Below are 13,886 nucleotides of genomic sequence, written 5' to 3'. Positions count from 1 at the left end.
ATAATAAGTCATTTTCAAATTATTATGAAAACTCTATTTTACCATTTTCATAAATTATTTATGAAAATATAACAAGAAGAAATCAAGAGGTGTCATTTAGACAATCCCTTCATTAATTGAAACCCACCATAGTTAAAAAAAATTGTCAAAAACCTTTTCTTGTTTTTAATGTCCAATTATATAATTAATTAATTAAGATCTGGAAAGAGATGCAAAATAGCCAGTTGGATTTGTGGTCCAGCCCAGCTGTGATATCATACTCTCTTGCATCACCATGAAAACCTATTATATATGTCTAGCCCACGGAAAGCTAGCTTTTGAGCTTTGAAGAATTGATTTTTCCTCGTGTAGAGCCAGTCAAAATTGAATCTTTGAAGGGAAAAAAGAACTCTATCCAGAGTGTGACTTGCACTAACACTCTCATTATTAGTCTATCTCTCTTCCCAATATGAAAAAATCATTTCTGCCCCCTTGTTTGAGGATGAGAGAGATGGAAACGCATGAGATGGAAAATTACTTCCCATCTTTTAGACACTTTGCAACTATTGGCCAAACCCACTGTCATTTTTTTTAAGACTATGTTTTCACATAGCTACAATCTCGTCTTCTTGACTTGCTAGTGTAGTAGCTCAATTGGTGTCCAAAATTTATGGTTACCATCTATTTATATCAATTTACCAACCTAAAAAAAATCTATTTATCTGCGAGCTTCAACCTAAGCCCATGTTTTCACTAAAAATGTAAAGGTATTTGGTCTCCTACACATGACATATATTTTTGGAGCCTAAATTTTGTAAAAATATTGTCCTTGTCAGCAAAGTTAGAAAATCGGGTTTTTTTTTATTCGACTCTTTTTTTCTTCAAAATTTTGTAAATTAACGAATCATTTTTTTATTTTATTTTTTAATATTTTTCTTCTCCTTCTTTTCCAAATGAAGAGGAACTGACGCTATGATTGCTTAACAAGTGAGAACGGAAAAAAAAAAAAGTTAATATTGAAAACAACAAACAAAAATTCTACGCTTTTGTTAGTTGAGACCATACTTATGGTCTATAAATAACGTATCGCTCAATTTACAAAAAAAATAAAAAGGAAAATCAAACTCATTGATTTTTACTTGACTTGGGCAAAACACCGAGTCAATAAAAACTTGGGCCAACTTAGACCTGGTCTGATCATTTCTTAAACCTAGATGAGTCTTCATTACTCCTAATTAGGTTTCATGTTATATTTACTTGACTTGGGTGACTCACCCAATTCAAAACCGGATTTTCCAACTATGCTTGTCACCATGTAATCATGAATTAATTGTTAAGACTAATCCAATTTTTAAACATGTGAATATAATGGTTTGATGTTTACCAAAAAAAAAATATAATGTTTAATATTTTTTAGAAAAAAAAGTCAAATTTGTTTGGGTGCACAAAAAAATATAAGGGGAACGATCAGAAATGAAATGGTGGGCCATACAAATTGACATGAACTGTCAAATTTTACATAAGTAACCATCTGAGGGGTTCCTTCATCAAAAAAAAAAACAATCTTTAATAAAATAGTATATGAGACAAGATATACCAATTAAAATTGAAAAACTAAACAATAAAGTCTTGATCTTGGCTATCATAACCTTAAGTCTTTAGAATTAGATAATATATAGGATTAGGATGTGGATTTGTATCGATTTCTAGTTGGTCTAATGGTTCTAGAATCATTGAGAAAAATATAACTTAATCGATAGATTCAAAACCGGAGCAATAGGCTATTGGGAGGGTTGGTTCCGGCTTCTAGCAGTGCGGTACGTTTCAATCCGATTCCTCATTCTAGTCCAAAATTGACACCCTTACCAATTAAGACTAAAAGGAGGTGTAAAGTCCTAAATAGGTATAGGTGTTGTATAGTCATGTCCATGTTTTTTATATTCTTTACCCTATATGTGTATAGGGGAAAATATTACTACACTGCCCTTGTGTGAATTATTTTATACCCTCCTCGTATAATAGACAATGGGCCCCATAATGACATTTCTCTCATGGCTTTAGTGCATCGGATCGGGTATTGGTCACCTACAAAATTGATAGGAAACAGATAAATTTATAAATCTTTTTTAAAAATAAAAATATTTTTTTGATCATTTTACCCTTTGTACGTGTCAATATCGACATAACGCCGATACCTCAAACCATGCTCTCTCTCTCAGACAAACACACCGACCAAAAAGTTGTCGAAACAAAGTAATTAAAAATAGGAGGAAAAATTGCATATGAAAATATTGATATTATAAGTAGGCCAAGGTTGAGCCTATGCAAGAGGCCAGTGTTTCTCAATCTCTCTCAATCATCTCCCTTTGATCCATCTTTATCCTATTCTGACACCTCTTCTGCACCTAATCAAAGAGAGACAGATGGGAACCCTGCATCCGAATTCAATAGTAGCCCATCAAGGAGGAGAGGAAGAAGAAGTGGCTTTTTCTTCATCAAAAGCAACCCATCAGCAGGGACTAAAGAACCCCCAACTTGATGCCGGAGCTCTCTTCGTTCTCAAGTCTAAAGGTACTTCGTCTTCCTTACCTCTCTCTCTCTCTCTTGGCCGTATGGTGGTGGTTGAAGCCTATACTGTAACACTGAAGTTCTTAAAAATCAAATTGCTTTGTTTCGTTCCTTCTTTCTTAGATTCCATGGTAGAGTAGTCTAATCAAAACTGGAAAACCCAGATGGCGATCGAGCCGGGGGAGAAGGGACAATTATATAGGGGATCATGTTAATCTATATTAATTAACACCGTTAAAGAAAGAGGATTAATTAATTATGTGATTTGTATAATATAATATTAATATAATGGGAATAATAATATGCAGGATCATGGATGCACTGTGGATACCATTTGACGAGTTCGATAGTAGCTCCGGCACTGCTGAGCTTACCTTATGCCTTCGTATCGTTGGGATGGATAGGTGGAATGGTGTTTCTTTGCGTGGGTGCTGCGGTCACTTTTCACTCTTACAACCTCCTCTCTTTGGTTCTTGAACACCATGCCCACTTGGGTCGCCGACAACTACGCTTCAAAGACATGGCCAATGACATCTTAGGTATTTCTCTAATCCCCCTTAATATAATTTTTAAAATTTAATTCAAAAACCATGGTTTTGCTCTATTTTGATCAAATGTTGATGTTTTCTGTGTCTAAAAAACATTCTCTCCGTGAAAGTAGAGGTAAGCGTTATGTGTTTAATGGGGTCCACTCTAGTGTATGGACCTTAATTGAACCAATCTAATATGAGATAAGTTAAAAGACTTGATTTGATTTAACACGTTCCATCCACTCTGTAGCTTTTAACATGATATATGAATTGTTTTAAAGGGCAAAATGGTCTTATCATATCATTTATTTATTTGTGAACGTTACGCGTTTTGTTACTTGTTAAGGAAAAAAAATTATTTATAAAAAACAAAAGACGTGTACGGTTAGGTGATCAGGGTTGAGCCAACACTTTAGTCCTGCGCATGTTAGCCTGTCAACGTTGGCTACTACGGGCTGGGACGCAACACCCTTAATGGGAAATCACATCACTTAACCAAGTGGGAAATGCAAATCCCACCGATTACTTTCCAACAATGGGTGTCCTGATCAACCATGGTGACTCGTTGTGATTGGCTATTGGCCTTTTTGGGTGTAGCCAAACACGAAAATTGATAGTCTCATTTAATTTAAAAACTTGGATCGGTTTTCATCTATTTTTTATTCTGTTTATTTTTATTCAATTTTCTTTAAAAAAAAAAAAACAATATTTGTAATTGTAAGGGGGGAATCTTCACATGAGCGTACGTGAACGACTCACGATCATTCAGATGAAATTTAATGTGTGAAAATATTCCATCTGAACGATTGTGAATCGTTCACATACGTGAAGATTCACCATACTCTAATTGTAATTTGCCTTAAAATTTAAATTTAAATTTAAAAATAAAAGGATAAAAGCTAAAAAAAAAACGTTTTTTAAAAGAGAAACAAAAAAAAGAAAGAATATCCACCGTCCTTGGCAAGCAAGTGGACGGTCAATGATGTATATTTTATGATTTTGATACGTGAGATGATAGAAGAGCGTAGAGACTACAAGTTTCACCAAAGTAGCATATGAAAACTAATTGAACGATTGGTGAGCGAAGAGTCTCTCTCTTTCTAGATTCAAAGTAGAGCTTTTACCTAATAAAATGACAAAAGATTAGGAAAAATGAGACCAGATCAGGTTCACGTACGAGAACCATCTCGTATGCCTCACAGGCATATTGATGGAATCTACCTCAAAGTCTGATTCTATCTATGAACTTGATCCAGCATCGGGAAATATATGTTTCGCGCATGAATCAACGGTCAAACCTTTCAAATATGAAAAATTGCACACGTCAAAGAAATTACTTAAAGGCAGACAGTTCTCTAAACAAGTAGCATAAGGAAATGCATCAATTAGGAATACCGAAATGATTTCTTACATAGGGGTAAAGTAGTCATTTGAAACCTTTTTCTTCATTAAATTGAGAGCATGATGTTCCTTATTTTCTTGAATAAAATTCCAAAGGATTTGCATATTTATTTGCCTTTTTTTTTTATAGGGCCAGGATGGGGTAGATATTTTGTGGGACCCATTCAATTTGCGGTCTGCTATGGTTCCGTTGTTGGTTGTTCTCTTCTTGCGGGTCAGTGCATGAAGGTAATTTACTTGCTCCCTCTTCCTCCTCCATCCACTTTAATCTATTTATAGAGAATTTCGTGTATGGTGGTTGTAAATTCATATACGTACCTATTTTCTTTTTTTTAGGGGAAATTTTCTTTGCATTGGGCCCAGGATACCCCCAGACATATGGGGGTGGGCAAAATGACCAGCCCGCCCCATGTGTCTGGGTGCAACCTGCGTCGAGATGCGATCTGGGACAAAGAACAATGTCCATTTTTTTTTTAATATAAATAGAATGGTAAAATATTTTTCAAAAATAGAAAAATAATTTACTTTTTTTTTTAAATAATGGAAACTTAGTTATCTTTAAAGCTAATTTTGGCATGAATTTCTACCACGATTGGCATGGTACATCTGTTGGGACCTAAATTTCATGATCCGGTAGACACATCTCTTATATGTGTCAATTTATTATCCAAATTAATATAATGCCAAAATCAAATGGAAGAAACTAAATTTTTTTTTTAAAAAGACTAATTATTTAAAAAATTATAAAAATTATATACTACATGATGGATCATATAATTAAAATAAAATAAAAAATCAAGAGTTTGACTAGTTAGTAATTTGGATTACCCACCTTTCCATGCTCACATGATAGCTAAGTTACTTCCTATTTTTTTTTGCTCCTTCTGTGGACATGATTAGTATTATATATAGGGAAATTTCCATGGTCAGATTGGTTACAACAAAGTTGAAAATGACTACTGTTGCTTAGTTTGACTTTTCCCTTAAATATATTAGAGAATTCCTAAGCAGATTTTGTTGAATTGTGAAACTTTTTTTTATAATATATTTTTCTCTTTTAATTTATTAACTACATACATGGGAAAATGTTATGTGTGTGGTGGGGTGGGGGGGGGGGGGGGGAGGCCACGCCAGCCATAATGAGAAGCAAAATGATCGCCTCGCTCCCATGAAAGATGAAATATTCATCCCCAGCGCATGCCCATACAATAGAGATTGCTGATGGATGTATAAATAAGAACTGATCAAATTTTGATTTTACAGACAATATACTTGCTATCAACACCAGATGGGACCATGAAGCTTTACGAATTCATAATCATATTTGGATGTTTTATGCTTGTCTTAGCTCAAATCCCATCTTTCCACTCTCTGAGGCACATAAATTTTGTTTCCTTGGTTCTTTGTCTTGCTTACAGTGTTTGCACCACAACAGGTGCTATCTACGTAGGTATATATAAATTTTAAACATCCCCTTCAGTTTAATTTTAGATTACACAAGATTATTATGGTTTTGGCATAGTAGTAGTCATTATTATCAAATTTTGATCCAGGAAGTACATCTAAGGGACCTACCAAAGACTATTCCATTCTCGGCGATAAAACAAGCCAGGTCTTCGGTTTCTTCAGTGGAATCGCCATCATCGCGACCACATATGGGAATGGAATCATTCCAGAGATTCAGGTTTGCACAGCATCACCTTCTGATTTATTTAGTTTTTAAGGATGAGTTCTACCCAAGTCCCAAGAAATGTCTTAGAATTGGGACGTGGCAACTCCAGTGTGCCTCCAAGAAGAGATAAAATCATATCCCTTAGGAAAGATCTCAATTCCCACATGTGCTCCCACATGGAGGGGGAGATTGTTGGAGTTTTACAGTAGCACGATATGAAGGCTTATAAGGACTTGGGCATCCTCTTATTAACAATTAGCTTTTAAGGATGAGTTATATCAAAGATCTTTAATAACTGTCTCACACTCTCTTTTCACAGGCAACCTTAGCACCTCCGGTGAAAGGGAAGATGTTCAAGGGACTACTAATTTGCTACACAATAGTTTTGATTACTTTCTTTAGTGTTTCCATCGCCGGCTATTGGGCTTTCGGAAACCAAGCAAGTAGTATAATCTTCAACAACTTCTTTGACAGTACTACAGGCAAACCCTTAGTGCCCAAGTGGTTTCTTATGATGACCAATATCTTTACTCTTCTCCAACTTGGAGCTGTTGCTGTGGTAAGAATTGAATTACCCATATATATAATATAACTTATTCTCTTTCTTGGGTAGAAGTGCAGAACTCGTCTTTAAAGGGCGAGTTCTTGTATACCATCTTCTTTAATGGCTAGTTTTTAAGGATGTGTTCTACCCAAGTCCCTAATGACGTGATCTTCAAAATTTCTATGGTTGCAGGTATACTTGCAACCCACAAATGAAGTACTTGAGAGTGTATTTGGAGACCCACACAGCGCTGAGTTCTCTATTCGGAATGTTGTGCCAAGGTTGATTTCTAGATCATTAGCTGTTGTGACAGGAACCATACTTGCAGCAATGCTTCCCTTCTTTGGAGATGTAAATGCTTTGATTGGAGCTTTTGGGTTCATGCCTCTTGACTTCGTCTTGCCTGTGGTATTCTTCAACATAACATTTAGGCCATCAAAACGAAGCCCAATTTTTTGGATAAACACTGCAATTGCTATCGTATTTTCTATTTTAGGAGTGTTGGGTGCGATTGCAGCAGTCAGACAAATAGTTCTCGACGCCAAATCTTATAAATTGTTTGCTAATGTATGATCGATCGATCTCAATCACTCCTTATACCAATTTATGCCTCTATCCGGGAGTGTGACTTACGCCACTTCTTCTTCTTCTTATTCTTCTTATGGAGAATTGACTTTTCCACGTGTAGAGGTAGTCAAAATTGAATCTTTGAAGGAAAAAAAGAACTCTATCCGGGAGTGTGACTTAAGCCAGCACTCTCATTAATAGTCTATCTCTCTTCTTAATATGGAAAAACATTTCTGCCCCCTTGTTTTGAGGATGAGAGAGATAGAAACATGAGGCAGAAAACTACTTCCTATCTTTTAAACACTTTGCAACTATTGGCTAAACCTGTTGTCATTTTTTTTAAGACTATGTTTTGACATAGCTATAGTCTCTTCTTCTTCTTGACTTGCTAGTGTAGTAGCTCAATTGGGGTCCAAAATTTATGGTTACTATCTATTTATATCAATTTACCAATCTAAAAAAAAATCTATTTATCTACAAGTTTCAACCTAAGCACATGTTTTCACTAAAAGTGTAAAGGTATTGAGTCTCCTACACAGGACATATTTTTTTTGGAACCTAAATTTTGTAAAAATGTTGTCCTTGTCACCAAAGTTAGAAAATCAGGTTTTTTTATCAGACTCTTTTTGTTTTTTTTTTCTTCAAAACTTCGTAACTCAACGAGTCATTTTTTATTTTATTTTTTTAATATTTTCCTTCTTCTTTTCCAAATGAAGAGGAACTGACGGTATGATTGCTTAACAAGTGAGAAAGGGAAAAAAAGGCTAATATTGAAAACAACAAACAAAAATTCTACGCTTTTGTTAGTTGTAGACCATATTTATGGTCTATAAATAAAGTATGGCTCAATAAAAAAAAAAAGGAAAATCAAACTCGTTGATTTTCACTTGACTTGGGCAAAACGCCGAGTCAATAAAAACTTGGGCTGACTCAGACCCAGTCTGTTCATTTCTTAAACCTAGGTGAGTCTTCATTACTCCTAATTAGGTTTCATGTTATATTTACTTGACTTGGGTGACTCACCCAATTCAAAACCGGATTTTCCAACTATGCTTGTCACCATGTAATCATGAATTAATTGTTAAGACTAATCCAATTTTTAAACATGAGAATATAATGGTTTGATTTTTACCCAAAAAATATATATAGTGTTTGATATTTATTAGAAAAAAAAGTCAAATTTGTTTGGGAGCACAAAAGAAAATAAAGGGAACGGGCAGAAATGGTGGGCCACACAAATTGACATGAACTGTCAAATTGTACATAAGTAACAATCAGAGGGGTTCGTTTACCAAAAAAAAAAAAAAAAACCATCTGAGGGGTTTATTAATTGTTATTAATCCTATGATCAAAATGCCAATTTATCAATCCAGATAAAAGAAATATTGTTCGCTTAGAAAGTTTTTTGTCATATAAAAAAGCTTGACATCTAGTTGAGGTAAAACGTTTAAGACCTGTCCAGAAATGATATCAAATCAGTAGCGGTGTCAATTGGTTCAGTTCTGGGTTGTGGGTTTGGTTTTTTAATGGTTCCAATCCTAAAAGGTTAAGATTAAAACCAGATCAAGAAGCTAATTGATTCTAAATCTGAGATCCAAGACCATTAACTAAGGGTGGGCTGGTTTCGGTTCTAAGCAATCCAAACTAAACAAAAAAAAAAAAACAATCCTAATACATACTACATATATTCAATACCATTAGACTAATTTCAATCATATGAGATATGCAGCCCACCATCAATTTTTTCAAATCACAAAACTAGTCCAGATTACCTCTTATTTAATATTCAATTAATAAGTAGGAACACAATTCAACCACCCACAATTCAACCACTCTCATATACTAAGGTTCTTTTAAAACATGTTCTTAAGTTAGTATTCCCAAATGGACTTTAAATGAACAACAAAATCTTTAGTAAAATAGTATATGATCAGGACAAGTCGTGCCAGTTAAAATTGAAAGACTACAAAAAATAAAGGGCTTGACCTTGGTTATCATAACCTTAAGTCTTAAGAATTAGATAATTTATAGGGTTAGGATGTAGATTTGTACTGATTCCTAATTGGTCTAATGGTACTAGAACCATTGGGAGAAAAATAACTTAATTAGTAGATCCAAAATCAGACCAATAAACTATTGAGAGGGTTGGCTCCGATCCAATTTTTGTTTCTGATCCAAAATTGACACCCTTACAAATCAGGCCTAAAAGGAGGTGTAAAGTCCTAAATAAGTATAAGCCGGTGTTATATAGTAGTTCTATTTTTTAATATTCTATTTATCCTGGGACTCATAATGACATTTCTCTCTCCTATTGTAATCATGTGGGCCTCATGTAAGCCACATATGGATGATATCATTGATTGTAGTGTGTATATTCCTTCTTAATCTATCCTTGTAGGAAACCCTATCCGTATGTATATAAATACCATATAGTTTTGTCCTACAGAATTACATATAGTATTGTTTACAAATTGTGCGACATGTGTTCAGACTAAAGCCTCTGATTCAACCAGATACGTGTCAGCTGGTCAACCCCTTGTTAATTGAACAAATTAAGCGAAGGTAAATCCATTATATTACAGTTCTCTCTCTCTCATGGTTTTAGTGCACGGTATTGGATCGGGTATTGATCACCTACAAAATCGATATGGTTTCGAAAAAGACAAATTTATCAATTAATCTCCTTTAAAAATAGTTTTTTTTTTTTTTACCATTTTACCCGTTGTCTATACCATATCATTGATACGGTATCGGCATAGTATCAGGATCGATAACTTGCAAAATCGAGACGTATCACCCAATATCTTTGTCCCCTCCAATTCTCTGTTTGGCCCACTTCCCTAGTGCTTGTAATAAGGGGGGCACAATGACCACCCTACCCCTGCCCAAACAGTCTGCGCAAGTGGAGTCCAAAAAATTATCTTCTTCAGTTACCTGTCTGGCCCAGTTCCCCAATTCCTTTAATAGGAGGGTGTTGGATCCCACCTGACAAAGTGTTTGGACAAGGGTATGGTGATAATTCCAACCCCCTATGTTAGAGGAACTGGGCCGATAAGGGAACTGAAGGAAATAAAGATCAGGTGGGATCCACCCTTCCTTATTACAAGAATTTAGGGAACTGGACCGAGCAGGAAAATGGAAGAGATAATTTCTAATACGGGCGCCGATACCTCAACCATGTTCTCTCTCTGTCTCTCTCTCACGCACACAAAAAATCGTCGAAACTAAAGTAATTAAAAATGTGAACCCAAATTGTTTAAAAAATATTGAAACTATAAGTAGGCGGACGGTTGAGCTTATGCAAGAGGACAGTATCTCTCAATCTCTCTCAATTATCTCCCTTTGATCGATCCCTTTGATCGATCTTTCTCCTCTTCTGACACCTCTTCTGCACCTAATCAAAGAGAGAGAGAATCAGAAAGATAGAGATATGGGTACCCTGCAACCGAATTCAATAACAGCCCATCAAGGAGGAGAAGAAGAAGAAGTGGGTTTTTCTTCATCACAAGCAACCGATCAGCAGGGACTAAAGAACCCCCGACTGGATGCCGGAGCTCTCTTCGTTCTCAAGTCTAAAGGTGCTCTTCCTTACCTTAATTTAATTCTCTCTCTCTCTCTCTCTCTCTCTCTCTCTCGCTTGCTTGGCCGGATGGTGGTGGTGGTTGAAGCTTAAGCTGTAACAGTGAAATTCTTAAAAGATCAAATTGCTTTGTTTCTTCTTTCTTTCTTTCTGAGATTCTAATTAAATTCCATGGTAAAGTAGTCTTCGAGTTATAATAGAATCAAAACTGAGAAACTCGGCCAGATGGCGATCGAGTCGGGAGAGAAAGACCGTTAATATAGGGGATCACGTTAATCATTAATTAACACCGTTAAAAGAAATTAGAGGATTAATACTTATATATTGGAACTTGGAAATAGTAGGAGTAGTGGATTAATTATGTGATTTGTATAATATTAATATAATGGGAATAATAATATGCAGGATCATGGATGCACTGTGGATACCATTTGACGAGTTCGATAGTAGCTCCGGCACTGCTGAGCTTACCTTATGCCTTCGTATCGTTGGGATGGATAGGTGGAATGGTGTTTCTTTGTGTGGGTGCGGCCGTCACTTTTCACTCTTACAACCTCATCTCTTTGGTTCTTGAACACCATGCCCACTTGGGTCGCCGACAACTACGCTTCAAAGACATGGCCGATGACATCTTAGGTATTTCTCTAATCCCCTCCCGGCCCCTTAATATCACATCCATGGTTTTAGGTATCAAAAAATTGCTCCATTGTGATTAAGTGGTTTGATGGATTCGGGTTTGGAAAATAATCTCTGTGTGAAAATAGAGGGTTAATGTTACATGTTTAATGGGGTTCATTCCAATGTATAGACGGTTAGATTGGATCAATCTAGTACAAGATAAGTTAAAAGACTTGATTTAACATGTTCAAACAACTCTAAAGCATTTAATCTGTCGAGTATCTAACGGTAAAACTGCATATATTATGAGTTATGTCAATAAATTTGTAGGATTCGATACATGATCAATAATGTATCAATTTTTTAAGGGGCAAAATGGTGCTATCGGATCATTTATTTATTTGTAAACGTTACAAGGACAATCTCATGATGACACATGTCCTTTTGTTACTTATTAGGGAAAAAAAATATATTTATGGAAAACAAAAGACGTGTACGGTTAGGTGATATCCGGGTTGAGCGAACACTTAGTCCAGCGCATGTTAGCCGATTAACATTGGCTACTACGGATCGGGACACAACACCCCTGCCCTAATGGGGAAATCACATCACTTTAACCAAGTGGGAAATGCAAATTCCACCGATATTTTACAACAATGATTGTCCTGGTCAACCATGGTGACTCTATTGCGATTGGCTATTTGGCCTTTTTGGGTATAACAAAACACGAAAATTGATAGTCTCACGTAATTTAAAAACTTGGATTGGTTTTCATCTATTTTTTATTCTGGTAATTTTTATTCGATTTATTTAAAAAAATATACAATTATTTTGCGACTTGCCTTAAATTTAAAATTTAAAATTTAAAATTTAAAATAAAAGGATAAATGCTGATAAACTTTTTTTAAGGGAGAAATAAATAAAAAAATAAAAAAATATCCACCGTCCATGGCAAACAAGTGGACGGTCAAGGATGTATATTTTATGATTTTTGACACGTGAGATGATAGAAGAGCGTAGAGACTACAAGTTTGACCAAAGTAGTATATGACAATTGGTTGAACGATTGGTGAGCTAAGTCTTCTCTAGATTCAAATTAGAGTTTTGAAATATGAGACCAAATCAGGTTCATGTACAAAAGTAGTATATGACAATTGGTTGAACGATTGGTGAGCTAAGTCTCTCTCTCTAGATTCAAATTAGAGTTAGTTGGGAAATATGAGACCAAATCAGGTTCATGTACAAAAACCATCTCGTATGCCTCTTTAGGCGCATTGATGGAATCCACTTCAAAGTCTGATTCTATTTATGAACCTGAGCTAGTCTTGAGAAGTATATGTTTAGCGTGTGAATCCCAAGTGCCAACCTTTGAAATATGAAAAATTGCACATGTCAAAGGGAAAAAGTTTCAAAACAAGGAATATAAGGAAATGTATCAATGAGAAATAATAAAAAAATAATTTCTTACATAAAGGTAAAAAAATCATTTCATGTGAGAAGAGGAGAGAGAGAGAGAGAATGAAACCTTTTTTTCTTCATTAAATTGAGAGTATGGTGTACCTTATTTTCTAGAATAAAATTCCAACGGATTTGCTTATTAATTGTTTTTTTTTTATATGGGGTGGTAGGGCCTGGATGGGGTAGATATTTTGTGGGGCCTATTCAATTTGCGGTCTGCTATGGTGCCGTTGTTGGTTCTTCTCTTCTTGCGGGTCAGTGCATGAAGGTAATTTTACTTGCTCACTCCTCCTCTTTCTCCATCCACTTCAATCTATTTATAGAGAATTTCATGTATGGTGGTTATAAATTTATTTATGTATCTACTTTTTTTTAGGGGAAATATTCTCTGCATTGGGAACAAGATGTGTCCAAACACATGGGGGTGGGTAAAATGATCGCCGCGCCCCATGTGTTTGAGCGCCGCTCAACCTTTGCAGAGATGCTCTCTCGGGCAGAGAACAATGCCAATATAAATAGAATAATAAAATATTCTTTAAAAGTAGAAAAATTATTTACTTTTTTTTTTTTTTAAATAATGGAACCGTAGTTATCTTTAAAGCCAATTTTGGCATGAAATTTTCAATTCAGATTGTCTACGGCGCAGCTGCCCGTAGCAGCCTGTGCAACACAGACTGGGCTGTGCACGTAATGACCGCTTTACCCCTGCTTGGGCAAGGCGTTTGGGTAGGGGTAAGGCGGTCTTTGTGCGCACGGTTCAGTCTGTACCGCTATGGGCAACGCACCGTAGAGGATTTGGATCCTGAATTTCTACCACGACCGACATGGTACGTGGATTGGAGCCCAAATTTCATTATGAGATAGGCACATTTCTTATGTGTCTATTTTGAATCCAAATTAATATAGTGCTAAAATCAAATGAAAGAAACTACTTTTTTTTTTTAAAAAAAAGTTTAATTATTTAAAATT

General features: G+C 35.5%; 1 protein-coding gene across 1 annotated transcript in view; it reads left to right on the top strand.

Moving 5' to 3' along the window:
• Positions 1-7,268, top strand: part of LOC122638299 (GABA transporter 1-like) — a 57,442-nt gene extending 50,174 nt beyond the window's left edge. The window contains exons 1-7 of the mRNA XM_043831194.1: positions 2,403-2,550; positions 2,856-3,086; positions 4,609-4,706; positions 5,742-5,928; positions 6,032-6,162; positions 6,470-6,709; positions 6,887-7,268. Of these exons, the coding sequence (XP_043687129.1) occupies positions 2,403-2,550; positions 2,856-3,086; positions 4,609-4,706; positions 5,742-5,928; positions 6,032-6,162; positions 6,470-6,709; positions 6,887-7,267 (1,416 nt within the window). The 3' untranslated portion in view covers position 7,268. Of the gene's footprint in view, positions 2,551-2,855; positions 3,087-4,608; positions 4,707-5,741; positions 5,929-6,031; positions 6,163-6,469; positions 6,710-6,886 lie in introns of the transcript that reaches the window.
• The last annotated feature ends 6,618 nt before the right edge of the window (positions 7,269-13,886 follow it).

Source organism: Telopea speciosissima, chromosome 8 (genome assembly GCF_018873765.1).
Source record: "Telopea speciosissima isolate NSW1024214 ecotype Mountain lineage chromosome 8, Tspe_v1, whole genome shotgun sequence".
NCBI lineage: Eukaryota > Viridiplantae > Streptophyta > Magnoliopsida > Proteales > Proteaceae > Telopea > Telopea speciosissima.
Note: the sequence above shows the minus strand (reverse complement) of the source record. Positions and strands in the feature narration are given on the sequence as shown.